General features: G+C 47.3%; 1 protein-coding gene across 8 annotated transcripts in view; it reads right to left on the bottom strand.

Annotated features, from left to right (window-relative positions):
• macf1a (microtubule actin crosslinking factor 1a) overlaps nucleotides 1-27,171 on the bottom strand; it is a 323,394-nt gene that overhangs the window by 144,601 nt on the left and 151,622 nt on the right. For 5 of the 8 annotated variants that reach the window (XM_079258488.1, XM_079258491.1, XM_079258489.1 and 2 more), the window contains 4 exons: nucleotides 11,490-11,551; nucleotides 2,817-2,906; nucleotides 2,093-2,284; nucleotides 1,376-1,453 (listed from right to left, as the gene is read on the bottom strand). In XM_079258488.1, coding sequence (XP_079114614.1) covers nucleotides 1,376-1,453; nucleotides 2,093-2,284; nucleotides 2,817-2,906; nucleotides 11,490-11,551 — 422 coding nt within the window. Of the gene's footprint in view, nucleotides 1-1,375; nucleotides 1,454-2,092; nucleotides 2,285-2,816; nucleotides 2,907-11,489; nucleotides 11,552-18,154; nucleotides 18,391-27,171 lie in introns of those variants that run through there. The other 3 variants (XM_079258493.1, XM_079258490.1, XM_079258494.1) reach the window with 3 other exon arrangements.

Here is a 27,171-nt window from a genome sequence, read left to right as displayed (position 1 = left end):
AGTGTCCCTTCAGCAAAGAGTAAACGACAGATAGCAGGAAGCTAGCAGCTACTGAGATATCCTCATCGGGTTTGAAGGCAGCGTTTGGAAACCCTCTGGCTTTCATGAGAACAGACGAGACTTCCTGCGTACGGAAGCTGCTTAGGGCCAAAACTACAAACATGTGACACCAGTTCCAGCCAGTTAGAGGAGCTGGTTGTTCCTAACTGTCGCTAAAACATTTTACCCTGTGGTGTAGTGGTCCCTCAAGAAGTGGGTAGATTCTCAATGTCACCTTTTTAAAAACAGAAAGATTTAGTCCAGAAAAACACTGTTTCAGAAAGTGACATTAAGTCTGTACCGTTTAGTTCCCTCCATCAGTGTATTCTGCTCATTGTCACATCCTTTCCACTCTTTGGTTTCAGGGAGGAAGAGTTATAAAATGCCAAACTGATACCGGCATACAGACAAGCGAGACACAGACAGACATAGACATATATACTAGGGGTGGGAAAATCTAATCAAAAAATCGAAGAGATTTTTTTGCTTCACCATTTTAAAATCGATTTTTTGTTTAAAAAATCATTTTTTCCCCCCAAACAAATAAAAATAATCCATTATAAAATTTTTTTGTCATTTTTATTGTTTTTATTGATCTTTTTATAGCAGCAGAATGATGATCTGGCTACTGGGTTGTTTTTTCCTCATTGAAATCAAGAAAAATGACGAGCAAAAAAAAAGACAGTTTCATACATTTATTTTGTTTTTGATCAACAAAAATCAGCAAAATAAAAGAATTGTGAGAATCGCAATTTAAATCAAATCCGCACCCAAAAAAATCGGAGTCGAATCGGGACAAAAGCGTATCGTCAGAGCCCTAATATATACATATATCCTTAATATGTCTATGTTCAGGCTGAAGTTAGAGCAGGTGATGGCTAACTGCACCAGTGTAGCATCGGTGACCTTAGCTGATCTGCTGGGTGACTTAGGTACATGTTTGTAACTAATACGGTTACGGTTTGTAACTGTAAAAGCAGCATCACAGGAGTTTAGAAGTGTGTGTACTCAATGCTGACTGAAACAGAAGTGTGTACCCTGGACTACACCACAGATTTTACCTGAAGACTCATGAAAATGTGAAAATTAAAAATATGAAGGGATGTTCGATACTGTTTTGTTTTTCAGATTAACCTCTTTTGTCCAAATCTTATGCAGAAAATATTATTATTTTATAATCGAATCAAACTGTGAGGCTCCTACTGGGAGCATTGGTTGCTTTAAGTCACTTTAAAGCCTTAACAGACCACTGGACCACATAACTTTCTGACAAACTGTGTGAAATTTGCTGAAATGAATCCTGCAGATACAAAGAGAAAGCGTGAAGTGTGCATACCTGTCTCTGCTTGAGGAAGTCCAGCGCTATTTGGACATTCTGCAGTCGATGAAATCTCATTCGGCCCTTTTCTCTGGGCTGCAACGAAAAAAAGAGACAAAAAAACACACAATGTGAGCAAAAGAAACGTAAGAAAACCAAGTTAAAGTTTCTATTAAAACACAGATGCAGAATGCAGCGGTGGGTGCAGATTCAGCCTGTTTCAGTCAACAGTGCAGTGAAACATCGAGGCAGCAGAGACAAAATGGTCCTCTGGGGGGCGCTGTCTTCAACAGCTGCTGCTAAAAGACAGGCCGTAACTGTGGAGCAAACCGTGCACGTTGCGCTTTAAGATGCAAGATTTTCTTCTTCGCTTCATTTGTTAGCAGCTTGATGTTCACACACGGACGCAGTTTAACACACACAAACACACACACACACACAGTTGCTGCGAAGATGAAGGTGCAGGATGCAGATGTGTGTGGACGCTGTGCAGGTAAAGGAGCGTTCAGACTCGAGGAGGAGGAGTTGGTGGTTTTTCACCGCCGTTAGTCCACACAACCGGAAAATTAAGTTTTATTGACGATGAATATTTCTGTAAATCAGCTGCTGCTGGTGTGAGTTCATGCAGAGCCGCAGATCTGTGGGGCGACGCCGAGCCTTCGCCCCACAGAAACGGCGCCGACTCGCTTCAGCTCGTCAGTGGCACAGCACGCTCATGCAGCCTCGCGGCTCCACCTGCAGGGCGGAGGCTGAAGCCGGGGGGTCGGAGGTGACGGGGTGAGCGGTGGAGGGCCGGGACGGGGGGGGTGGACTCAAACATACTTCCTGAGCTCCTTCCTCCTCCTCATCCTCCTCGCCCCAGAGCAAGATGAGAGGGGGGGCCCGTGAGGCGTATGCCCGCTTGGATGGGGGGCCGCTTTTCTGTAGCTATGGTAACAGAAGGGTGGAAATGAAAGAGAGGAAAGAGGGTAAAAACAGTAGAAGGAGGGCGAGGCGGGCCAAATGAAACACTGATGATTCCTCCAGTAACTACGGAAGCCTGGAGGGACTCCTCATCGCTAACGGATACGTCTTTGTGCTGCTCTGTCAGTTTCTGTCACACTGATTTGTTTTCATGGAGGCCATGCCGTCAGACAGCATCCTCTGTGTGTGTGTGTGTGTGTGTGTGTGTGTGTGTGTGTGTGTGTGTGTGTGTGTGCGACAGCAGACCAGGTCAGCTTCTGTTAGTCAACCTGGCTTCATCATCATCTGTCCGCCTGCATCAGGGAGGCGCCGCAGACTTCCAGCCGCTGACATGGAAATGCGAACTTCCACTTGGACACAAACTCACCTGGACGCCTCAGAGCTTTGATCTGAGCAGGTTTTCATGACCTGAACGGTTGTGTAACGGCTTCAGGAAGCCGGTGTGATGAGACGGTGTGTGAACTGGTGCTGAAACTGTGTGTGTGCTCGTTCGTACCAGGGTGACTCCCGAGAGGACCTCCAGCAGGGAAATCAGGTTGTGTCCGTCCCTCAGGTCCTCGTACAGGTCTGAGATGTGCTTCCTCACCTGCAGGAGAGAGGAGGAGATGAAGATGAAGGGCACAGAAGAGGAGGAAACGCAGCCGTCCACTGTTTACTCAGCACTGGTGACATCTGTCGGCCTGATTCCCCACAACAGCTGACGTGGCATGTGGCAGCGGTTGCCATGCCAACACAGATGAAGCACCAGCTGTGGCCTTTTAATCTCTGTTGCCATGACATTGGCTCAACAACGAGTGGGGGCTGGTGGGGATGTCGCTGGTGGAGACCACCGAGGCGGTGACTCAGCAGCGTGGCCGATGAGAACAGAACTGGTTTTGTTTTACTGGGACGGACACAGGAGGGAACTGGATCCGCTGTGAGAAGCGAGGGACGCATTATGAAGAAAAAGGACCTCATTGTAGTTTGTGACAAAAGAAAAGGAAAACATTAACCAATAGAAAGCCTCCGAAGAGAAACTTTCCACTTTCTATCAGCGAGAGAAGCTGGTTTCCAGCAGAGGTCACACTTTCCACACCAGAGGACAAACATCCACCTGCATTACAGTGGTTTCCTTCCTCACGTTGCACCTGCAGGGAATAAACTTCTACTGCAGTCCTGGCTTCAGGACAACAAGCTGCACTGCCGCATCCGGCCTGCAGAGGGCAGCAGAGGCAGACAAGAGGACTGAAATAACATTTCTTCTGTCTGTAACTCAGTCATTATCCAACAATCCCCCATACATGTCCACGTAGAGATGCTCCACATCGTCCCATCTTACACCCCCCCTCTGCTGTCCAACCCAAACATCAGATGAGTTAAAAGCCGAAAAACAGAGCGGTAATGAGGCGTCTAATTGTGTCCTATTGTTGGTTTCCAGTCAGTCCAGTGGGAGGATGGGGGGGGGGGGGTCTGCATTCATTAGCAGTTTACTGGAAAATGAAACTGAAATTAAATCATGATTTCAGTCATCAGAGATGTTGTCATCAGAGCTTTGGAAGGATGAAGAAAGTGGATTTAAGCAACTGAACGGCGGTTGTTTACTCGGGTTTTCACACACAACCCTCTCTAGTGTTTCCAGATAAGGTCTGAAGAAGACCATGGTCCTCAGCCGGAATAGAGAGGATTGCCCTCTCCGGGTCGGGGGTCAGGTCCTGCCTCAAGTGGAGGAGTTTAAATATCTCGGGGTCTTGTTCACGAGTGAGGGAAGGATGGAGCGTGAGATCGACAGACAGATCGGTGCGGCGTCTGCAGTAATGCGGACTCTGCGCCGGTCTGTCGTGGTGAAGAAGGAGCTGAGCCAGAAGGCGAAGCTCTCGATTTACCAGTCGATCTACGTTCCTACCCTCACCTATGGTCATGAGCTGTGGGTCGTGACCGAAAGAACAAGATCTCGTATACAGGCGGCTGAAATGAGTTTCCTCCGCAGGGTGGCCGGGCTCTCCCTTAGAGATAGGGTGAGGAGCTCGGTCATCCGGGAGGAGATCAGAGTAGAGCCGCTGCTCCTTCGCATCGAGAGGAACCAGTTGAGGTGGCTCGGGCATCTGGTCAGGATGCCTCCTGGACCTCCCTGGTGAGGTGTTCCAGGCACGTCCCTCTAGGAGGAGACCCCGGGGAAGACCCAGGACACGCTGGAGGGATTATATCTCTCGGCTGGCCTGGGAACGCCTCGGGATCCCCCCCGCAGAGTTGGCAAATGTGGCTGGGGAGAGGGAAGTCTGGGCTTCCCTGCTTAGGCTGCTGCCCCCGCGACCCGACCCCGGATAAGCGGCAGAAGATGGATGAATAGTCTGAAGAAGAGCAAATTTCAAGCTCTTCTGCCCATTGGATAATGCCCATTATCCAATGGGCATTATGGGCCCACGCCCACTTGGGGCCCATGTCGGGAAAACACCAGCAGTTTGGAGATGAAACAAAATCTACATACACTATTCACAAAAAGTTAGGGATATTCAGCTTTTGGGTGAAATTTCACAACAAGCCTAAAATGCATTCAAACCTGTACAGGTGAACTTAATGTGATCTTCTCTAAGCTTTTAAATGCACATGTCCTTCTGTTAAATGTTTCAATAAATTTTGCACAAGTTGCTGTTCTCTAACAAGGAGCTTAACGGCAAAAATCACGGCAGGTGTGTGATCCTTGAATTGACCAATAAATGTCCTGGTTCAATTAGAGCTGGTGTTTAAACAGTTGTCCTCATCATGCTGTTCACATTTTGACATCATGAGACCAAGACGACACCTAACAATGGAACAACAGTCCCTTGCCATTGCGATGCTTCAAACAGGACGTTCTCAGACAGAAGTGGCCACTGAGCTTGGAGTGTCACAGAGTGTCATCAGCAGGTTGCAACAGAGATATGGAGAGACTGGAAGAGTCACAGAAAGGCCTAGAAGTGGACGTCCTTTGGCCACATCCCGTGCTGATGACCGCTACATTGTGAACACTGCCCTGAGAAACCGGATGATGAATGCCACTCAACTCCAGGCACGTTTAAGAGAGGTGAGAGGCACCCAAGTGTCACGTCAGACCATTCGAAACCGTTTCCATCAGCGTGGTCGACCTGCACGGGTACCTGACCACACCACCAGGCACAGGCATCATCGTCTTTCATGGGCCAGGGAGCATTTACGCTGGACGAGGACCCAGTGGGCCTCAGTGCTGTTCTCTGATGAAAGTCGATTCACACCGAGCAGAAATGATGGCCGGCAACGATGTTGGAGACGTCAGGGAGAGCGCTATGCATCAGCCACTGTTGTCACCAGGCCAGCTTTTGGTGGTGGCGGTGTTACAGTGTGGGCAGGGGTGTCCACTTGGTACAGAACTGCCCTACACTTTGTGAATGGTACAGTGACAAGCCCATACTACCTGAATAACATCATTAATCCAGTGATTGTGCCCCTACATGAACAGCACAGGCCTAATTTCATCTTCATGGACGACAATGCTCCTGCTCATCGAGGCCGCATCATCAGGGAACGGCTGTTGGAGACCGGTGTACCTCAAATGGAATGGCCTGCACTCTCTCCAGACCTGAATCCCATTGAAAACCTGTGGGATCAGCTGAGCCGTCGTGTAGAGGCTCGAGACCCTGCACCCCAGAACCTCAATGACCTGAGGGCTGCCCTTCAAGAAGAGTGGGATGCCATGCCTCAGCAGGCAATAAGTTGCCTTGTGAACAGCATGAGACGTCGTTGTCAAGCTGTAATTGATGCTCAAGGGCACATGACCAGATATTGAGACGTTCACATTTTTTGTTGTGGTGTAACTACCATTGTTGTTACCTTTTGTGTTGAATGAATTTTTTGAGATGAGGAAATCAGTAGTGCATCCTTCTACTGAAATGTCTTACTTTTATGATATTATATCACTGTAGCATGAACATATTGCATTTTCCATAAATTTCACCTGAAAGCCAAATATCCCTAACTTTTTGTGAGTAGTGTAAAAGCCAGATAGTTACACCACAGTGTCCAGTGTGTTGCTACTGGTACCACTGGCTGAGAGATGTTAGAAATGTTGTTTCACAGTGTATCATTCACAATTTTCACAGTTTTGCGGTGAACGGTGTGCACTTTTAATCCGACCCTGCCAGCGAGCAGCAGTTGTCTGGACCAGAATCTCCTGCTAAGGTCAGAGGTCAGAGGAGATCAGGTTGATCCAGAAGTACCGGCAGTAGGAAAAACCGGCGTTTTGCAGTCATGACTTTAACATTTCGCCCCAACATTTTGCTGTCTCACAGCCAAACTGGGCCGTGATGGGATGTGAACCAGTAAAGAAAATGATGTATCTATAACAGAGATAGATCTCTGCATAGAGGGTTCAGGAGGTTTAGGAGGGTTTCTAACATTGTAGAGCTGTAACCACGTGGTGCTTCTCACCACACGATGCCTTCCAGCACACAGCCTGACTTCATCTGGGTTTAATGGGGACGGATCCTCCGCAGTGCTACTTTATTTATAAAATCAAGGTTAACGGGACAGATGTGAACTACTCCGCTGACCCGACTTCGCCAAACCAAACGGAACGGAACGTTGATGCTGGAAATGTGGCTTTTTATCTCCGACTCAGCAGATCTGCTGTGAAACGGCGTTACAGCTGATTTTTATAACATCAGGCTCCCAGGATGTAGAGTCCAGGTGAACAAAATGTCTAAACGTGAATAAATAAATAAAAATCTTGAGGACATGGCCTTCATTGTGACAACCGGCACAGCCTAAACCTCAGCAGCCACAGCTGGGAAGCGCTGGTGAGGCTGGAGGAAGACCAGCATGGGTGGGGGTCACGGCCTTTTGGTTGTAGGGCTGCTCGATTATGACAAAAATTATAAACGATTTTTTGACTGAAATTGAGATCTCGATTATTTAACACAATTATCCAGTATTTATAAACAACGCTGCGCATCGTGTCGTCCATTATAACAGTCTAATGCACGGTTCCGAAATGTTTAATCTGCTTTTACTGCTTATATAGGAACTATTTTACGTTGGCCTGGATGTACGTTTTATACCAAACAACCACTGTCAGGCTGCAGCGCGTTTCTCTCATCCACCTGTTAAAAGACAGCTGATCTGAACCAGCTGGTTAACGCGTTGCTACGGTAACGCCCCGTAACGGAGGGATATTACAATGTTTAACTGGCTGAACTATGTACAGGAAAATAATGCAGCCAGTTGTCACTGACAATGGTATAAACTATGTTTAGGTGAACTTCCACAACCTACTGCAGTTATTCTACATTGACCTGCAGCCGGAGCCGACTGAGACTGGCCGCCTGGGAGTGCTTTAGGACGGGAGAGGCTCCCGCTGCTCCTTCCTTACAGTAACTGCAGAACAACATGCGTCTTCAAGTCAGTCGCCAAAACACCAGAAAAGTCTCTAATAGCTCCAGTAAAAGCTGCTAGATTTGTCGCTTTTAACAAAAAAAGTCTCCAGATTTAGCGAGAAAGTCTCCAAGTTGGCAACAGTGTCTGAATGAAAGCAAAGCAGCTGTGGGAGGAGTTTACAGCACAGCGCTGCAACACCAGAGACGCTCGATTAGCAGCTGAAGACAGCAGGAGAGGAAACTGCAGAGAGAAAAATAATCACACCCTTTTAGATTCATGATCGTTGAAAACCCAGATCGTACTGAGATTAAAATCCGATTAATCGCCCAGCTCTAATGGGATGTCATGTTGCTGTGGAGACGTTTGGTGACGTCTGCATGTGGAGTCTCTCCTGCACCGGATTCAGGTTTTAAGGTTGTGACCGTCCATCTTTCACCGCCAGAATGAGACGTTAAACACAGCATGAAACCATCTTAACGTCTACGTTCTGGTGTCTTCATGCAGCAGAAGGTCACAGGCGGGACGTGACACACTCCAAACCAGTTTGACGTCTGTGAGAAATCTCTGGCTTCCTTCCTTTTTAACCCTGGACTGTGTCAACGCGCCGCCGCGTCGCTGCATGCCATCAGCCAGTGTTTACAATACCCTGTGTGTGTTATATAAACACACACCTGTTCACACTCTGCTCACCTGAGAAACACACCGGTCAGGTGATGCAGAGCAAACAGGGAGCTGGGAGTGATGATGTCATCCAGGTGAGACAAAGCACCTGTTTTCTCCTCAGTCTTATGCTGTTTTCCTTTCCTCTGATTGGCTGCGGTTTTTATCTTCATCATTTCTCGGGATCTGTCTCTTTTTCCGGTGTTTGCCTCCAAATCCCCGCTAACAGGGCGGAGGTTGGTAAAACCAACAGTCCTGGCTCTCAGAGTCAACACAGGCAGGAGACGTAAAGTCCAAACGAAGCACGTTTTCGCCCACAGAAGCACAAAGACATTTTTCTTTCCTGACTCGCTGATATTAACGTTGCTGTCTGTTTTCAGCATAAACCAGGACGAGCTCCCATTAAAGGCCTCGTCTCCGCTTGCTCCTCTCACTCTGAATCTCTGACCTACATTTCCAGCCAGCGGTTGGCCCCGGCAACACCAGCTGATACCGAGCCGCTCTGACGACAGTTGTTCCTTAGTTATGAGGTCAGACAGAGGCTCCGCTGCCAGAAATGCCAGAACATCTCGCCTCCTTACTGTGTGCAACACAGAAAACCACACTGCACTTCATGGAGGGTTTGTATGAGCCCACACGACGGTGTGTGTGTGTGTGTGTGTGTGTGTGTGTGTGTGTGTGTGTACAGCCTGCAGAAACACCTGCTAAGATTTAATATTGGCTATTAAATCAGTGTTTAACATTCGTTTTATCATCCAAATAAAAACATGCTCATTTTATTTTTTCCCTTCAGTTTGGTCGTTTATTTCCAGCCTGTTTGGGATAAACTGGTGTAAAAACACACACAGCCACATATCTGGACTTGTTACGCTGATTATCTCAAGACTTTATTCATGAAAGCTATTTTTACTGATGCCTCTGAAATGACCAACAACACGACGACAGCCTGATGTGTTATTTGTCCTCACAGGGATGAATCACAACGTAATATTCTCGTAATATAAGTCAATATTATAAAATCTGCAGAGAAACTAACTTGGTCAGCTTTAACTGCGGTTCTATGTGAGATGCTGATCTAACTGAAATACTTCCACAGCCAACAGATCGTTGCGGTTTATTTGAGTTAACATCTCTAATGTCGAATCGGCTTCATTCAGGATCTTAAACAGCTTCGATACAGAAACCATGAGTCAGAAAATCTGGACCAACTGGTCTCATGTCAAAGATCCATGAAGGATTAGTGAATTAGTCGGATATTATCAGCATAATAACACTTTCAGCCGATATCTGCATTAAAACAATATTTTCCAGCTTCATTTCTTTGTTTTTCTGCCTTTGTGTTCAAATAAACTCATACTAAACTAAATGCTGCTTCCATCATTATGTGTGCAAACAAACAAACAGCAGCAGAGTACTGGTTGCCAGTATAACCAGTTGTTCGCGACCAGCTAGCAGGCGGTTTAACAGCTGTTCTGTATGTACGGTGAAACTGGAGGTGAGACTGTTGCCATGACCTGCACACACTCTGTACGCCTGTTTTCTGAAGCCAAAAAGGATTCCAGCTGGAAAGAACCGTCTTACTGGGACAACTGGGCAGCAAACGGAGATGAACAGTCTGGTTTTTTTTTTTATTAATATTTAATCAGTTAGTGATAAAGCTCTGCTGTACTCTGTCTGTAAACATGACGGAGGTGTCGGTGCAGACGGATGGAGGACGGAGAAGTGACAAGCTGGAAGCTCGGGCCGTTACAAACAGTGAGAAAACAAACAGGGTGTGTGTGTGTGTGTGTGTGTGTGTGTGTGTGTGTGTTAGAGGGGTATTGTTAAATGCAACACAGCGTTCTTAACACAACGGCTCTATTCACGACCGATGCAGTGATGCCCACAGCTCGGCTGGACGGAGACGAATTGCAGCAGGAGACGCTGCTGGAAAGTTCATGGTCAGCGTTACAGCAGCGTCATACTGGTGCGTTACGGCAGCGTCATACTGGTGCGTTACGGTCATACTGGTGCGTTACGGCAGCGTCATATTGGTGCGTTACGGCAGCGTCATACTGGTGCGTTACGGCAGCGTCCAACTGGTGCGTTACGGTCATACTGGTGCGTTACGGCAGCGTCCAACTGGTGCGTTACGGTCATACTGGTGCGTTACGGCAGCGTCATATTGGTGCGTTACGGCAGCGTCAGACCGGTGTGTTACGGCAGCGTCAGACTGGTGTGTTACGGCAGCGTCATACTGGTGTGTTACGGCAGCATCATACCGGCAGCGTCATACCGGCGCGTTACGGCAGCGTCATACCGGTGCGTTACGGCAGCGTCAGACCGGTGCGTTACGGCAGCGTCAGACCGGTGCGTTACGGCAGCGTCAGACCGGTGCGTTACGGCAGCGTCAGACCGGTGCGTTACGGCAGCGTCAGACTGGTGCGTTACGGCAGCGTCAGACTGGTGCGTTACGGCAGCGTCAGACCGGTGCGTTACGGCAGCGTCAGACCGGTGCGTTACGGCAGCGTCATACCGGTGCGTTACGGCAGCGTCAGACCGGTGCGTTACGGCAGCGTCAGACTGGTGCGTTACGGCAGCGTCAGACTGGTGCGTTACGGCAGCGTCAGACTGGTGCGTTACGGCAGCGTCAGACCGGTGTGTTACGGCAGCATCATACCGGCAGCGTCAGACCGGTGTGTTACGGCAGCATCATACCGGCAGCGTCATACCGGCGCGTTACGGCAGCGTCATACCGGTGCGTTACGGCAGCGTCAGACCGGTGCGTTACGGCAGCGTCAGACTGGTGCGTTACGGCAGCGTCAGACTGGTGCGTTACGGCAGCGTCAGACTGGTGCGTTACGGCAGCATCAGACCGGTGTGTTACGGCAGCATCATACCGGCAGCGTCATACCGGTGCGTTACGGCAGCGTCAGACCGGTGCGTTGCGGTAGCGTCATACCGGTGTGTTACGGCAGCGTCAGACTGGTGTCCAGCAGCAGGAAGTCAACCAGAATGTTTTCATGAAGCCAACTCTCCACTCCGTTTAAAGCTCCTACTCCAGCTGCATTACAAACCAGGACTTTTCAGACCACTGGCTAATAAACGCCATCATGCAATGGAAGAACAACCAGATCTGCGTGTGTCTGCATGAAAAGACACGTACCTTGATGAGATGCTTGTTGACCCACTTTGTGAAGGTTTTCTTCTGCACCCTGTCCCTCTCATCTGAGGAGGAAACACAGGAAGAGGAGGAGGTTAACCATGTGATGTAATTCAGCCGAGGCTGCAGAGGAAGTTTTATCTGCAGTGACGTACAGCAGCAGAGCGCAGATACCAGGAGATGTCCACCAGATCATGGACAACATCTCCTCTCCACACTGAGACGATAACAGCATGCACGACTCAAACCTTTCCAGCTAGCTTTGACGTTACGGTGCATCCAGACAAATGACCGGGACGGTCAGAAAACCATGACCGACATCTCCCTGACCTGTAACTACTGGCATATTTTATGTAGCTGGAAGGAAAAAAACTTCTTTGGCAACAAGTGTGTGAACAAGTCATGAGACACACTAAACTGTAAAGTAGCGTTGGTGCAGCGCTATGGCTCAACAAGACCCCAAAGCCTCCCACTATACCAGGATTTACTGCAGAAGCACACACACGTTTTAGTTCTGGATAAATCCATGTGGATCGCCAGACATCGGTTAAACTACACGGAGAGAAAGAAAACAGAGAAGGTTGGCATCAAACTCTGCCCGCAGCTTCAATGCCACCCCGACAAACATGCATCTCAATCGGGAACAGCTTGCCGTGCTACGACTTCTGCTGCACAGAAGTCTTACGGTGTTTATGTAACTCACAACATAAACAAACTGAAATGGTTTTAGGAATAAAAGAGATTTCAGAGCCAAAAACCCAGCCCAGCTTGGAAACTTACAGCTCAGACTTACTTTCACGCGGAAACACCGTTGGAAGTTTAAATGGCTCACAGAATATCAAACTTTTACTGAATAAAAGGAAATACTGATATCTTTCACGGTTTTCACACAGTTGCAGGTTATGTTGTCAAATAAGTCAGATATCAGCCCAAAATCCTCTCTAGTCTGAGGTTTAGCCCTGTACGTTGTAAGTGGGGGGGTGATGAGCATCCACGCTGCGTCCTGAATGGGCCAGAGGAGTGAGGCAGTCGGACAGGAATAGAGCCTGATGCTGAGCCACAACTCCGCTATCTCCCTCCGAACCAGGCGTCTGCAACAATGCACACGGCTGTTTCTGCCATCAGACCACAGAAATAAAACCCCTTCAGAGCAGCTAATGACTGAAAAAAGACAACTTATAGTTCTGTATACATATCTATCAGAGGAAATAAGGTTTTATACAAAAACCACAAGTTTATTTCCAGTTCAGGTTTTTAAAAAAAAAAAAAACAAACAAACCTAAAACTGTTTTACTGTTTTACTCTTCTTTTTGTCCTTTTTAATGGATTTTATAGTCCTTCTGTTGCATTTTGTGTTTTAGTTGTTTTAAAACTGCTTCATGTGTTGAGATCTGCACTTTGTTGTGACTTTTGTTCCGTTTAAGTGGTTTATAAATGAAGTTGAAGGCACTAATGTTAAACATATTTCTGTCAGTTTTCTGTGAAAAAACACCAGCAAACCAGTGAGACCCATAAAACCATGTCAGACCAGCAGGAAAACGGCCGATTTGCCAGACGTCCAGTCTGTCTCTGTGTACGGGGTTAACGGGACAGTTGGAGGCCATTTTCTATCATATGTTCCTTGAGCGAAACACGACGAGTAAATCTGTATTTTCCTCAGTTCACATCAAGGCAACAGAAACAGGTTTCAGTCTGTTTATATCAGAAAAAGCCAAACCAACTATATACCAAAAATACTATAAACACGGTTTGAGAGGTCAGACCTACACCAATCAGCTCATTTCCAGCTGATGTTCTGGTCCCACATTCAGTCTATATGGATCCACTATTCCAGAACCACTGATCATGAAACCACAGTAAAAAGTTGTTCCTGCTCTGAATGGTAGTATCCAGAACATTGTTCCCGTTCTGGATGGTAGTATCCAGAATGTTATTCCCGTTCTGGATGGTAGTATCCAGAACATTGTTCCCGTTCTGGATGGTAGTATCCAGAATGTTATTCCCGTTCTGGATGGTAGTATCCAGAACGTTATTCCCGTTCTGGATGGTAGTATCCAGAATGTTATTCCCGTTCTGGATGGTAGTATCCAGAACGTTATTCCTGTTCTGGATGGTAGTATCCAGAACGTTATTCCTGTTCTGGATGGTAGTATCCAGAATCTTGTTCCTGTTCTGGATGGTAGTATCCAGAACGTTGTTCCTGTTCTGGATGGTAGTATCCAGAATGTTGTTCCCGTTCTGAATGGTAGTATCCACAACCTTGTTCCTGTTCTGGATGGTGGTATCCAGAATGTTGTTCCTGTTCTGGATGGTGGTATCCAGAATGTGGTTCCTGTTCTGGATGGTAGTATCCAGAACGTTATTCCTGTTCTGGATGGTGGTATCCAGAATGTTGTTCCTGTTCTGGATGGTAGTATCCAGAATGTTGTTCCTGTTCTGGATGGTAGTATCCAGAATGTTGTTCCTGTTCTGGATGGTAGTATCCAGAATGTTGTTCCTGTTCTGGATGGTGGTATCCAGAATGTTGTTCCCGTTCTGGATGGTAGTATCCAGAATGTTGTTCCTGTTCTGGATGGTGGTATCCAGAATGTTGTTCCCGTTCTGGATGGTAGTATCCAGAATGTTGTTCCTCTTCTGGATGGTAGTATCCAGAATGTTGTTCCTGTTCTGGATGGTGGTATCCAGAACGTTGCTCCTGTTCTGGATGGTAGTATCCAGAATGTTGTTCCTGTTCTGGATGGTAGTATCCAGAATGTTGTTCCTGTTCTGGATGGTACTATCCAGAACGTTGTTCCTGTTCTGGATGGTAGTATCCAGAATCTTGTTCCTGTTCTGGATGGTAGTATCCAGAATGTTGTTCCTGTTCTGGATGGTAGTATCCAGAATGTTGTTCCCGTTCTGAATGGTAGTATCCACAACCTTGTTCCTGTTCTGGATGGTGGTATCCAGAATGTTGTTCCTGTTCTGGATGGTGGTATCCAGAATGTGGTTCCTGTTCTGGATGGTAGTATCCAGAACGTTATTCCTGTTCTGGATGGTGGTATCCAGAATGTTGTTCCTGTTCTGGATGGTAGTATCCAGAATGTTGTTCCTGTTCTGGATGGTAGTATCCAGAATGTTGTTCCTGTTCTGGATGGTGGTATCCAGAATGTTGTTCCCGTTCTGGATGGTAGTATCCAGAATGTTGTTCCTGTTCTGGATGGTGGTATCCAGAATGTTGTTCCCGTTCTGGATGGTAGTATCCAGAATGTTGTTCCTCTTCTGGATGGTAGTATCCAGAATGTTGTTCCCGTTCTGAATGGTAGTATCCACAACCTTGTTCCTGTTCTGGATGGTGGTATCCAGAATGTTGTTCCCGTTCTGGATGGTAGTATCCAGAATGTTGTTCCTGTTCTGGATGGTGGTATCCAGAATGTTGTTCCCGTTCTGGATGGTAGTATCCAGAATGTTGTTCCTGTTCTGGATGGTAGTATCCAGAATGTTGTTCCCGTTCTGAATGGTAGTATCCACAACCTTGTTCCTGTTCTGGATGGTGGTATCCAGAATGTTGTTCCTGTTCTGGATGGTGGTATCCAGAATGTGGTTCCTGTTCTGGATGGTAGTATCCAGAACGTTATTCCTGTTCTGGATGGTGGTATCCAGAATGTTGTTCCTGTTCTGGATGGTAGTATCCAGAATGTTGTTCCTGTTCTGGATGGTAGTATCCAGAATGTTGTTCCTGTTCTGGATGGTGGTATCCAGAATGTTGTTCCCGTTCTGGATGGTAGTATCCAGAATGTTGTTCCTGTTCTGGATGGTGGTATCCAGAATGTTGTTCCCGTTCTGGATGGTAGTATCCAGAATGTTGTTCCTCTTCTGGATGGTAGTATCCAGAATGTTGTTCCCGTTCTGAATGGTAGTATCCACAACCTTGTTCCTGTTCTGGATGGTGGTATCCAGAATGTTGTTCCCGTTCTGGATGGTAGTATCCAGAATGTTGTTCCTGTTCTGGATGGTGGTATCCAGAATGTTGTTCCCGTTCTGGATGGTAGTATCCAGAATGTTGTTCCTGTTCTGGATGGTAGTATCCAGAATGTTGTTCCCGTTCTGAATGGTAGTATCCACAACCTTGTTCCTGTTCTGGATGGTGGTATCCAGAATGTTGTTCCTGTTCTGGATGGTGGTATCCAGAATGTGGTTCCTGTTCTGGATGGTAGTATCCAGAACGTTATTCCTGTTCTGGATGGTGGTATCCAGAATGTTGTTCCTGTTCTGGATGGTAGTATCCAGAATGTTGTTCCTGTTCTGGATGGTAGTATCCAGAATGTTGTTCCTGTTCTGGATGGTGGTATCCAGAATGTTGTTCCCGTTCTGGATGGTAGTATCCAGAATGTTGTTCCTGTTCTGGATGGTGGTATCCAGAATGTTGTTCCCGTTCTGGATGGTAGTATCCAGAATGTTGTTCCTCTTCTGGATGGTAGTATCCAGAATGTTGTTCCCGTTCTGAATGGTAGTATCCACAACCTTGTTCCTGTTCTGGATGGTGGTATCCAGAATGTTGTTCCCGTTCTGGATGGTAGTATCCAGAATGTTGTTCCTGTTCTGGATGGTGGTATCCAGAATGTTGTTCCCGTTCTGGATGGTAGTATCCAGAATGTTGTTCCTGTTCTGGATGGTAGTATCCAGAATGTTGTTCCCGTTCTGAATGGTAGTATCCACAACCTTGTTCCTGTTCTGGATGGTGGTATCCAGAATGTTGTTCCTGTTCTGGATGGTGGTATCCAGAATGTGGTTCCTGTTCTGGATGGTAGTATCCAGAACGTTATTCCTGTTCTGGATGGTGGTATCCAGAATGTTGTTCCTGTTCTGGATGGTAGTATCCAGAATGTTGTTCCTGTTCTGGATGGTAGTATCCAGAATGTTGTTCCTGTTCTGGATGGTGGTATCCAGAATGTTGTTCCCGTTCTGGATGGTAGTATCCAGAATGTTGTTCCTGTTCTGGATGGTGGTATCCAGAATGTTGTTCCCGTTCTGGATGGTAGTATCCAGAATGTTGTTCCTCTTCTGGATGGTAGTATCCAGAACGTTGCTCCTGTTCTGGATGGTAGTATCCAGAATGTTGTTCCTGTTCTGGATGGTAGTATCCAGAATGTTGTTCCTCTTCTGGATGGTAGTATCCAGAACGTTGCTCCTGTTCTGGATGGTAGTATCCAGAATGTTGTTCCCGTTCTGGATGGTAGTATCCAGAATGTTGTTCCTGTTCTGGATGGTAGTATCCAGAATCTTGTTCCTGTTCTGGATGGTAGTATCCAGAATGTTGTTCCTGTTCTGGATGGTAGTATCCAGAATGTTGTTCCCGTTCTGGATCCTGTCCAGTAATTTTTACACAAAGTAAACAACCAGATAAACGTTGGTATAAAGAACCAAAAGAAGAACCTTCTTGTTGGAGGTAAAAGAAAAAAAGAAGCTAAAAGCATGAATTTATGTTTTTAAGTCGTTTTATCAGGACCCATTGTCGAAGGTCCAATGAGCCCCTTGCAGCCCTGGAGCCAGAGGTTGCGGACCCCTGGTCCAAACCAACAGACCCTTCCTTCCTTCTGGGCTTATCAGACTGGGAGAAAACGCAGACCCTCTCCCCCTCAGACTGGTCTCCCAGATACCTGCTGGCGAAGAACTAAAAAACATCCTTCATTTTAACAGTTCAGAGGCTTTAATGTGAAAGAGCAGATCATCTCAAATCATATCAAAGAGGATCATCTCCGGAGATTGGACCCTTTAGTTAGGACAAACCCCCCCTTTCTCCTGAAAACCAGCAGCTGGACCAAGTGTTGCTCAAGACCACCTCAAAAGTCAACAAAGCTCAGAAGCAGAATATGCAGAAACCAGAGCTGAATAAACAAAACGGCATCAGAGCCACAAGACAGGAGACGTTTTCAGCCAATCAGAGAGCAGACGGCTGTACGACGACTCCTGGTGAAGCTGTGAGAAAAGCATAGCTACGAGGAGAGTATCGCTTCCTCCTTATAAATCTTCATATCTTGCTGTCGATCTCTTGCAACCACACCTGCACACACACACACACACACACACACACACACACACACACACACACACCCAGTGTGACCAACCGGCTATGACGGAACGAAGAAGCTCCAAAAGGAAATCTGATTCAGGAGTCAAAAATCTCATCTAGACACAGCACTTGCAAAATAGTTTCACCACTACAACACGCCTTGATTTTCAAACCTGCCAAAGGAGCTGAGCTTGTTAGGAAGCACTCAAGCAAATATGTTGCTAGATCAGACACACACACACACACACACACACACACACACACACACACACACACACACACACACACACACACACACACCAGTCAACACCTCTGTGGTAGCTTTAATAATCCAAGTGTGGTAATTATGGTAATAAATCCAGGTATCAACATGAGCATGAACTAAAAGTGCGAGAAGAGAAGAGACGAGATGGGAGTGACAGCCGCACACACACCCTCCATGCTGTCAAACCACAACACACACACACACACACACACTCTCACCCTTCACCCACAGACCCACAATCATTAAAACAAGCAGCATCTTGGTGTGTGTGCAGATAGGAGCAGATCAAACAGCCAGCGGAGCGCGTGCTGCCGGACCACCGGCATGTAAACAAGCGCTGCACACACTGACCTGCGCAGCACATGAGCGAGTACAGGTGGGCGTTGAGATGACCTTCGCTCCGGTAGTCCGGCCACATTCTCAACATCTGCGAGGTCTTCCTCCAACAGTCAGGCCTTTATTCAAGCTACAGCAGCACAATCTGCACCAGAAGTCGGATAATTTTAGCAGCAAGACGTCACCGGCAGCAGTCTGCCTGCATGTATGCAGAAGTGGAAGCTGCAGGGTGCGACCCGGCCTGTACGACCAGTTCCTCCTCGTCCTCCTCGCCGTTCAGCCGTTCCCTCCGTCCTGGATCCCTGCAGCGGCTGCCATGCCGGCCTCTCTGGCTCCGGGCCTGCTCCTCTGACTGCCTGCGCTCTCTCCAGCAGCAGTTGCCGTCCCACGTGTGTCAAAGTCAGCAGCGGCTCCTCCCCCCTCAGTCCAAAAGGGACGTCCCCCCCTCCCTCACCTCGCCTCTACTTGCCTCTGTCACTCCTTCTCCTTTCCAGGCCACAACAGACGCCGCGCGCTGCAGCTCTGCAGAGACTTCACCTCCTCACTTCCAGCGTCTCCAACGGACAGATGAGGTGAAGTAAATCCACATTTCCGTCACCAAACGGAGGTTTTCCCGTCTCTCTCTCTCCGTCCCGGCGTGTTTATCTGACGTCACCAAACGGAGGTTTTCCCGTCTCTCTCTCTCCGTCCCGGCGTGTTTATCTGACGTCACCAAACGGAGGTTTTCCCGTCTCTCTCTCTCCGTCCCGGCGTGTTTATCTGACGTCACCAAACGGAGGTTTAACCGTCTCTCTCTCTCCGTCCCGGCGTGTTTATCTGACGTCACCAAACGGAGGTTTTCCCGTCTCTCTCTCTCCGTCCCGGCGTGTTTATCTGACGTCACCAAACGGAGGTTTTCCCGTCTCTCTCTCTCCGTCCCGGCGTGTTTATCTGACGTCACCAAACGGAGGTTTTCCCGTCTCTCTCTCTCCGTCCCGGCGTGTTTATCTGACGTCACCAAACGGAGGTTTTCCCGTCTCTCTCTCTCCGTCCCGGCGTGTTTATCTGACGTCACCAAACGGAGGTTTAACCGTCTGCAGTCATGTTGGTCACGGTAAAAACACCAAGCACGCAAACAAACACAAACATGCTTCTTTCAAGCTGAGACAAGCCAGATGCTCCTTCATGTCCAACGTTCTGTTTCACCTGAAGAGGCACGCACACACACACACACACACACACACACACACACAGCTGTTTGTTTCTTCGGCTTGTGTAAAATGTTGGCTCAGGGACCAACAGAGGCTGGCTGGACCTGAGAAGCCATTTAATTTAATAATAAAAGCTTAACCAGTTCAGGCAGAGTCCTTCATCTCATTAGTAGCAGGGAGGAAGATGATGGTGATGATGATGATGATGAGGGTGTAATATGTCTGATCCAGATTGATGCTTTCCAGGCAGACCAGATGGAAGCCAATCGTAGCCTGAAAACTCTCCTGTCAGCTCTGAATCATCGATGAGCCTCCGAAAGGTCTGACTGGGCCAAACTGGGCCAAACTGGGCCAGACTGGGCCAAACTGGGTCAAACTGGGCCAAACTGGGCCAGACTGGTCCTAGAGTTCTAGAGCAGAAGGATCGGTGTGGAGGTCTGCAGCCTGGACGTCTCCAGAGTCAGGCGGTCCAGGTGAGGAACACCTGAACGGGTCAGACGAACACGAGCTCCTCCTCTTCCTCCTCCGCTTGCTTCAACGTTCCCTCCTTTTACATCTTCTTCTTCTTCTCTGCCGCGTCTTCGTCCTCGTCGTGTCTCTAAGGGACCATCCACACTAAAAATACCAGACGGAGCTTACGCCTCTAATACCAGGCAACATGCTTATCCCTCGCTCCCTCCTTCTCTCCCGTCTTCACCTCTAATCTCTCTCCGTCTTCCGCTGGGCCGCCTTTCTCCTCTTGTAATATGATTAAAATGACGAGTGGGAGGGATGTTTCCGAGGGTGTCCTGTGATAGTCCAACACAGCATTAGGTGAAGGAGGGAGCGTGCATCGTTTCCCTTCTTTCGCTGTTGGATCCATCTCCTGAACTCGCCCTCCATCCCTTTCCCTCTTTTCGCTCCTGCTTTTATCACATTTCTTTCTGAAGCAGAGGAAAAAAGCTTCCTGGTAAATATTTAGGATGAAACTGGAACCCAGCTGACTGGAGGAAATATTTTAGGTTTGAAAGGTGAAAATCTCCAAACTTTCTCCTGGCGAGGAGCCAACAGGTTGTGATTAGGAGCGACCAGCTGTCCACAAACCTCGCTATGAGATTAGGATCAGAAGCAATCTGCCCTCCTGTGGCCACAAAACACACCTGAGGCCTCAAAGGAGCCAATGAGGCAGAATGAAGGCGAGGTTTCTGCTGCAAACTGATGCGATTCAACACAACCAACATGACCTGTGTTTAAAAGCTGAACGACTGTCCCAACGTAAACCCCGCTGAGCAGAAGGCCGAGACGTTCTACGCCCGACATGCTTGGCCTGCCGGCGTGACGGACTCTGCTTCCTGCCACGAGACGAACAAGCCAGCGAGGCGCAGCAGCTGTGCTGCAGCAACAGGCAGTTAAAGACATGAGAAGCTTCTCAGAGAGGTGTCCACAGCGGCGAACTCCTCCCTCCGAGGTGTTTTCCAGCACAAACATGAGGAATGAAATGTTTGGAGGACTTCAGTGGGTCATCCAACACGCTGCCATGAATACATTATTTACACACACACATTATTATGACATAAATGATAAATTACATAGATTTAATTAAAAGTAAAATAGGATTAATAAGCCCAAAAAGTTGCAGTCTGCATGCAAAATATGGTAGAGGAAGAAATAAAAAAACAACTTCGACAAAAAATGTAAATTTGTACTTCAGGCGAAACACCTGACCAAAGAAATAATGAGCATATTTTTAAAATAAAAAACAAAACAAAATAAAACAACAAAAAATAGAAAATAAAATATAATAAAGAGAAAATGAGATAAAAACTAAATAAAAAGATTTTTAAAAAAGTTAAATAGAACAAAACAATAAACTTAACATTAAAAATAAAATAAATGACGATAAAATAAAATAAAATAAAATGAAAAAAAAATTAAATTAAATTAAACTGAAATGAACTAAAATAAAGTGAAGTAACTAGTGCAACAGGTTTACAGTAGGGGGCAGAGGAGAAGCATCAGAAAGTTTAAAACATGATTTGGAGTTTTTACGACGATGTGATGCAACAGGTATGAAAACCTGCATTTATCAAATATATGATATGATCAGGTATTAAAGGGTTAATGACACGTCCTTGGTTGGGTGAGACCTTCTTTGTTTGGGACAGAATCTCTAAAGTTGAAGTAATCACAGACCTAACCTAACAAGAGGTCAAAGGTCGCATCATTGATCCCGCCTTCAATTATAAACCTAAATCTTCACCTCAAACAAAAAAACTAAAAATCTGCAAAATCTGCGAAATGTTAGAAAACCGGCTTCTGGCTGCGACCTGCGACGGGCGGCAGAATACATCCTCCCGTCTCTGCTGCATCGATCGATCGCATCGATCCGCCGTTACATCGATCGACCGCATCGATCCGCCGTTACATCGATCGACCGCATCGATCCGCGTTACATCGATCGACCGCATCGATCCGCCGTTACATCGATCGACCGCATCGATCCGCCGTTACATCGATCGACCGCATCGATCCGCCGTTACATCGATCGACCTCATCGATCCGCCGTTACATCGATCGACCGCATCGATCCGCCGTTACATCGATCGACCGCATCGATCCGCGTTACATCGATCGACCGCATCGATCCGCGTTACATCGATCGACCGCATCGATCCGCGTTACATCGATCGACCGCATCGATCCGCCGTTACATCGATCGACCGCATCGATCCGCCGTTACATCGATCGACCGCATCGATCCGCCGTTACATCGATCGACCGCATCGATCCGCCGTTACATCGATCGACCTCATCGATCCGCCGTTACATCGATCGACCGCATCGATCCGCCGTTACATCGATCGACCGCATCGATCCGCCGTTACATCGATCGACCGCATCGATCCGCCGTTACATCGATCGACCGCATCGATCCGCGTTACATCGATCGACCGCATCGATCCGCCGTTACATCGATCGACCGCATCGATCCGCCGTTACATCGATCGACCTCATCGATCCGCCGTTACATCGATCGACCGCATCGATCCGCCGTTACATCGATCGACCGCATCGATCCGCCGTTACATCGATCGACCGCATCGATCCGCCGTTACATCGATCGACCGCATCGATCCGCCGTTACATCGATCGACCGCATCGATCCGCGTTACATCGATCGACCGCATCGATCCGCCGTTACATCGATCGACCGCATCGATCCGCCGTTACATCGATCGACCGCATCGATCCGCCGTTACATCGATCGACCTCATCGATCCGCCGTTACATCGATCGATCGCATCGATCCGCCGTTACATCGATCGACCGCATCGATCCGCGTTACATCGATCGACCTCATCGATCCGCCGTTACATCGATCGACCGCATCGATCCGCCGTTACATCGATCGACCTCATCGATCCGCCGTTACATCGATCGACCTCATCGATCCGCCGTTACATCGATCGATCGCATCGATCCGCCGTTACATCGATCGACCGCATCGATCCGCAGTTACATCGATCGACCGCATCGATCCGCCGTTACATCGATCGACCGCATCGATCCGCCGTTACATCGATCGACCGCATCGATCCGCCGTTACATCGATCGACCTCATCAATCTGCCGTGACATCGATCGACCGCATCGATCCGCCGTGACATCGATCGACCTCATCAATCTGCCGTGACATCGATCGACCGCATCGATCCGCCGTTACATCGATCGACCGCATCGATCCGCCGTTACATCGATCGACCTCATCGATCTGCCGTGACATCGATCGACCGCATCGATCCGCAGTTACATCGATCGACCGCATCGATCCGCCGTTACATCGATCGACCGCATCGATCCGCCGTTACATCGATCGACCGCATCGATCCGCCGTTACATCGATCGACCGCATCGATCCGCCGTTACATCGATCGACCGCATCGATCCGCCGTTACATCGATCGACCGCATCGATCCGCCGTTACATCAATCGACCGCATCGATCCGCCGTTACATCGATCGACCTCATCGATCTGCCGTGACATCGATCGACCGCATCGATCCGCCGTTACATCGATCGACCGCATCGATCCGCCGTTACATCGATCGACCTCATCGATCCGCCGTTACATCGATCGACCGCATCGATCCGCCGTTACATCGATCGACCTCATCAATCTGCCGTGACATCGATCGACCGCATCGATCCGCCGTTACATCGATCGACCTCATCGATCCGCCGTTACATCACTGCCAGGGAATCGGACCCAGCTGTTCCAGTCAGATGGACCCGTCCCAAACCAAACGCCTCATCTGACCTGGACTTTGGCTCCGTTTGCAGAAGATGCAACAGCCTCCGAAGGTCACTTTAAAACCCCGTCAAACGGGCCGGATGCCACAGACTTTAGACCGTTGCTATGGTTACATAACGACTACTGGCTTTAGAAGGAGCGGGGTCTGGAGAGCAAACTGGGATTTTTCCAGTGCTGCAGAAACGTGCCGTAAGAGGAGGAGAAACCTTTCAGCTCCTTTCAGGGATTTGCTGAGTCGTCCACTAAAACAGTGACACAGCAGAAAAGGGCGGAGCTTGAACAGGAAGCACATGGAGGTAAGGTTACAGCAGGAAAGCGTTTAGTAAGCGAGCAGAGAGGAGCAGCCGTTTACCGGGTTGGGTGGCGGCCGCTCCACGGCGATGGCGGCGACAGTAAAACCAGAACCCGGCTGCAGTCAGAAAGTGGAACGCCACCACCAGGAGCGGCGTGACGACTGCCGGGTCCGACAGATAATCCATCAAGTCTTCACTGAACGCTCCGAAGCGACTTCTTCTTTCACTTCCTGCAGGTTAAAACTCTTCCTCCTCCTCTGCCTCCAAACTCCACCGCTCAGAGACTTGTCAGCCCTTCCATGCATTCAGACACCCTCCCACCCCTGCTCTACCTCTCTCTCTCTCTCTTTTCCCCACTCTGTGTGAACCTCGCTCGCCCGCCGACAGTGGATTCCAATCCTCTGAAACAAACGTCCAGACTGAACCGTTACTCAGCGCGGCGCTGCAGACGTGTAACGGGACTGTTGCCTCACCCTCCCAAACCACAACAGGAGAGCGGGGGGGTGGGGGGGCACCCTGCAGCCTTTCCTGTGTGTGTTACTGTGTGTGTGTGTTACTGTATGTTTCTGTGTGTGTAAGTGTGTGTGTGTTTGCAGCGAAGCATCACAGGAACTTCTGTCATATTTCATCCAGATCTTTCATGTTTATGTGCTGCTTTCAGGTACATGTTAGCAGAAGTATAAGTGTGTGTGTGTGTGTGTGTGTGTGTGTGTGTGTGTGTGTGTGTGTGTGTGTTTACCTCTGTTGCTATGAGTGAGCAATGCATCCTGTCTGCAATATTTATCAACGGCTATCTTCGGTCTTCTGACTGCGTTGGCATGTTCACAAGCTGTGTGTGTGTGTGTGTGTGTGTGTGTGTGTGTGTGTGTGTGTTAGCATGTGAATCATCGTGATTGGAGGTGGGGGGGTTTTACAGTTACTCTCACCTCGTAAGGAATTGTCTGTGTGTGTGTGTGTGTGTGTGTGTGTGTGTGCAGACAGCTTATGGGCTCTAAGCAACCAAACAAACAAAGCGACGACGTTTCACGGCCAGCGGAAAGTTTTCGCTTCCTGTTTCAGCCGCCAGCAGATGAGCAGCGTTTTCCTCCGACTCATCGATGGCGACCACGCTGATATGTTGTTGTTTATTTTGCTGCAGATGAGAATAAAATCTCCTGGAAAGAGGAATAAAAGCGATGATTCCAGCTGGATGACATGAAGTCAGGCTCAGTTAAACGCAGCAGCGTCCCGCAGCATTATTACATTGTTATTACATCACTATGACATCGTTATTACATCACAATCAAGGCTTTATGTGCTAAAATAAAAAATAAACTGCTTTATTTGATTTATTTGTTATTAATTAATTTATTATTAATTTGTATTTTTACTCCAGTTTTTTGTCTCTGAACTCGAAGGACGAACCAACGAAGCAGAAATGTGTCGACATATAACGTCAACTTAGCCAAGAACCAGTTTAAACCGGGTCTTTGGACAGTCCGGAACCGTCACAAAGACATCATTTGCTCTCGTTTGTTTTGTTTCGTCTCAGGACGGTGAAGATCAGACGGAAAACTGGATTTTAGCAGCTGAGACAGACTGGTCAGACTGGTGGCAGAAACTGGACACGAGGAAGACGAAAGACAAAGAAAAAGGTCTAAAAAACGTCTAAAGGAGCTGAAATCCAACAAGGAGCTGAACCAGGACCTGACACATGCATCTGGATCCTCATCAGAAATGGTTTCCATGGAAACGTGGGAAGCTGGAATAAAAGGCTGAGGTCACATGACACAAGAACTGGACAGAAGATCAGTGGAAACTGGTCTGATTGAGGATCCTCCCCAGAACCTGGACCGAATGGCAGAAACATGCGACTAAAACCTGCAGAAAGTCCTGCAGGGATCCTGGAGAACTGATCCTGAGACCGACTTCCAGACAGGACAGAAAGATTCTGTCAGACTGGGATGCAGAACGAAGCTCAGACCAGACAGATAAATACAGAAATATGTTTAAATAATTCCATTCTATATGTTTAAATAATTCCATTTTATATGTTGAAATAAATCCATTTTATATGTTTAAATAAATCCATTTTAAATGTTTAAATAAATCCATTTTATATGTTTAAATAATTCCATTTTATATGTTTAAATAATTCCATTTTATATGTTTAAATAATTCCATTCTATATGTTTAAATAATTCCATTTTATATGTTGAAATAAATCCATTTTATATGTTTAAATAAATCCATTTTAAATGTTTAAATAAATCCATTTTATATGTTTAAATAATTCCATTTTATATGTTTAAATAATTCCATTTTAAATGTTTAAATAATTCCATTTTAAATGTTTAAATAAATCCATTTTATATGTTTAAATAATTCCATTTTATATGTTTAAATAAATCCATTTTAAATGTTTAAATAATTCCATTTCTCATCCTTCTACAAAGACAAGAAGCTCCAGACCTTCGCAGCTAAAGAAGAAACGGACGACGATGTCACGACGTTTACATCATCATATGATCCACGGTGATGACCAGAGTCCGTTCCCCTCCTGCGCTGAGGCTTACATGTTGCTCCGCTTTGGATAAAACTGCTACACAAGGAGAATTTCCTGATTCTCCACCATTCCCAGAACATCTTATCAACACGTCGATTTGTTTCAGTCCTCCTTCAAAAATCCGATAATTGGAATAAAAAGCTTCATTATGGCAGAAAACGATTCAATGATAATCTGATTTCATGTCAGACTGTAAAACTCTAAATATTAACTCTAAAATTAAAAATCAGATCAATAATAAGGTAAAAAGTGAGAAAAATAGACTGATGAGGAGATTCAGCAGCAACATGTTGGTTGTGTTTTGGCCACTGTGGGGCAGAAGAGACCAACATGTGTGTGTCGGGCTGCAGGGTTTCACACTCCGACCATGTTCAACATAAAAGCATTAAACCGACAGCAGCAGCGTCGTCCTGCAGAAACTATTCCTGATCAAACATTTTGATCTGGTTTGACTCTTTTCCCATAAAAAACAACAAACAAACAAACAAAAAGACATTTTAACAACAGCTTCATATTCCTCAGAAATTTATCACAACATGTAAAGTTGAGTAAAAAAGAGAGAAACTAAAAGGAAATGTTAAAAAACAAGAAACATTCTAAAAAGAGTAAAAGTAGAGTGTTAGGGTCCGATGTCCCCCATCTGTCCCCCGTCTGTCCGCCGCCGTCTGTCCCCCGTCTGTCCACCGTCTGTCCCCCGTCTGTCCGCCGCCGTCT

This window comes from Telmatherina bonti (genome assembly GCF_933228915.1).
Source record: "Telmatherina bonti genome assembly, chromosome: 19".
Taxonomy (NCBI): Eukaryota; Metazoa; Chordata; class Actinopteri; order Atheriniformes; family Telmatherinidae; genus Telmatherina; species Telmatherina bonti.
The sequence above is the reverse complement of the archived record's forward strand: the minus strand, read 5'-3'. Positions and strand labels throughout refer to the sequence as shown.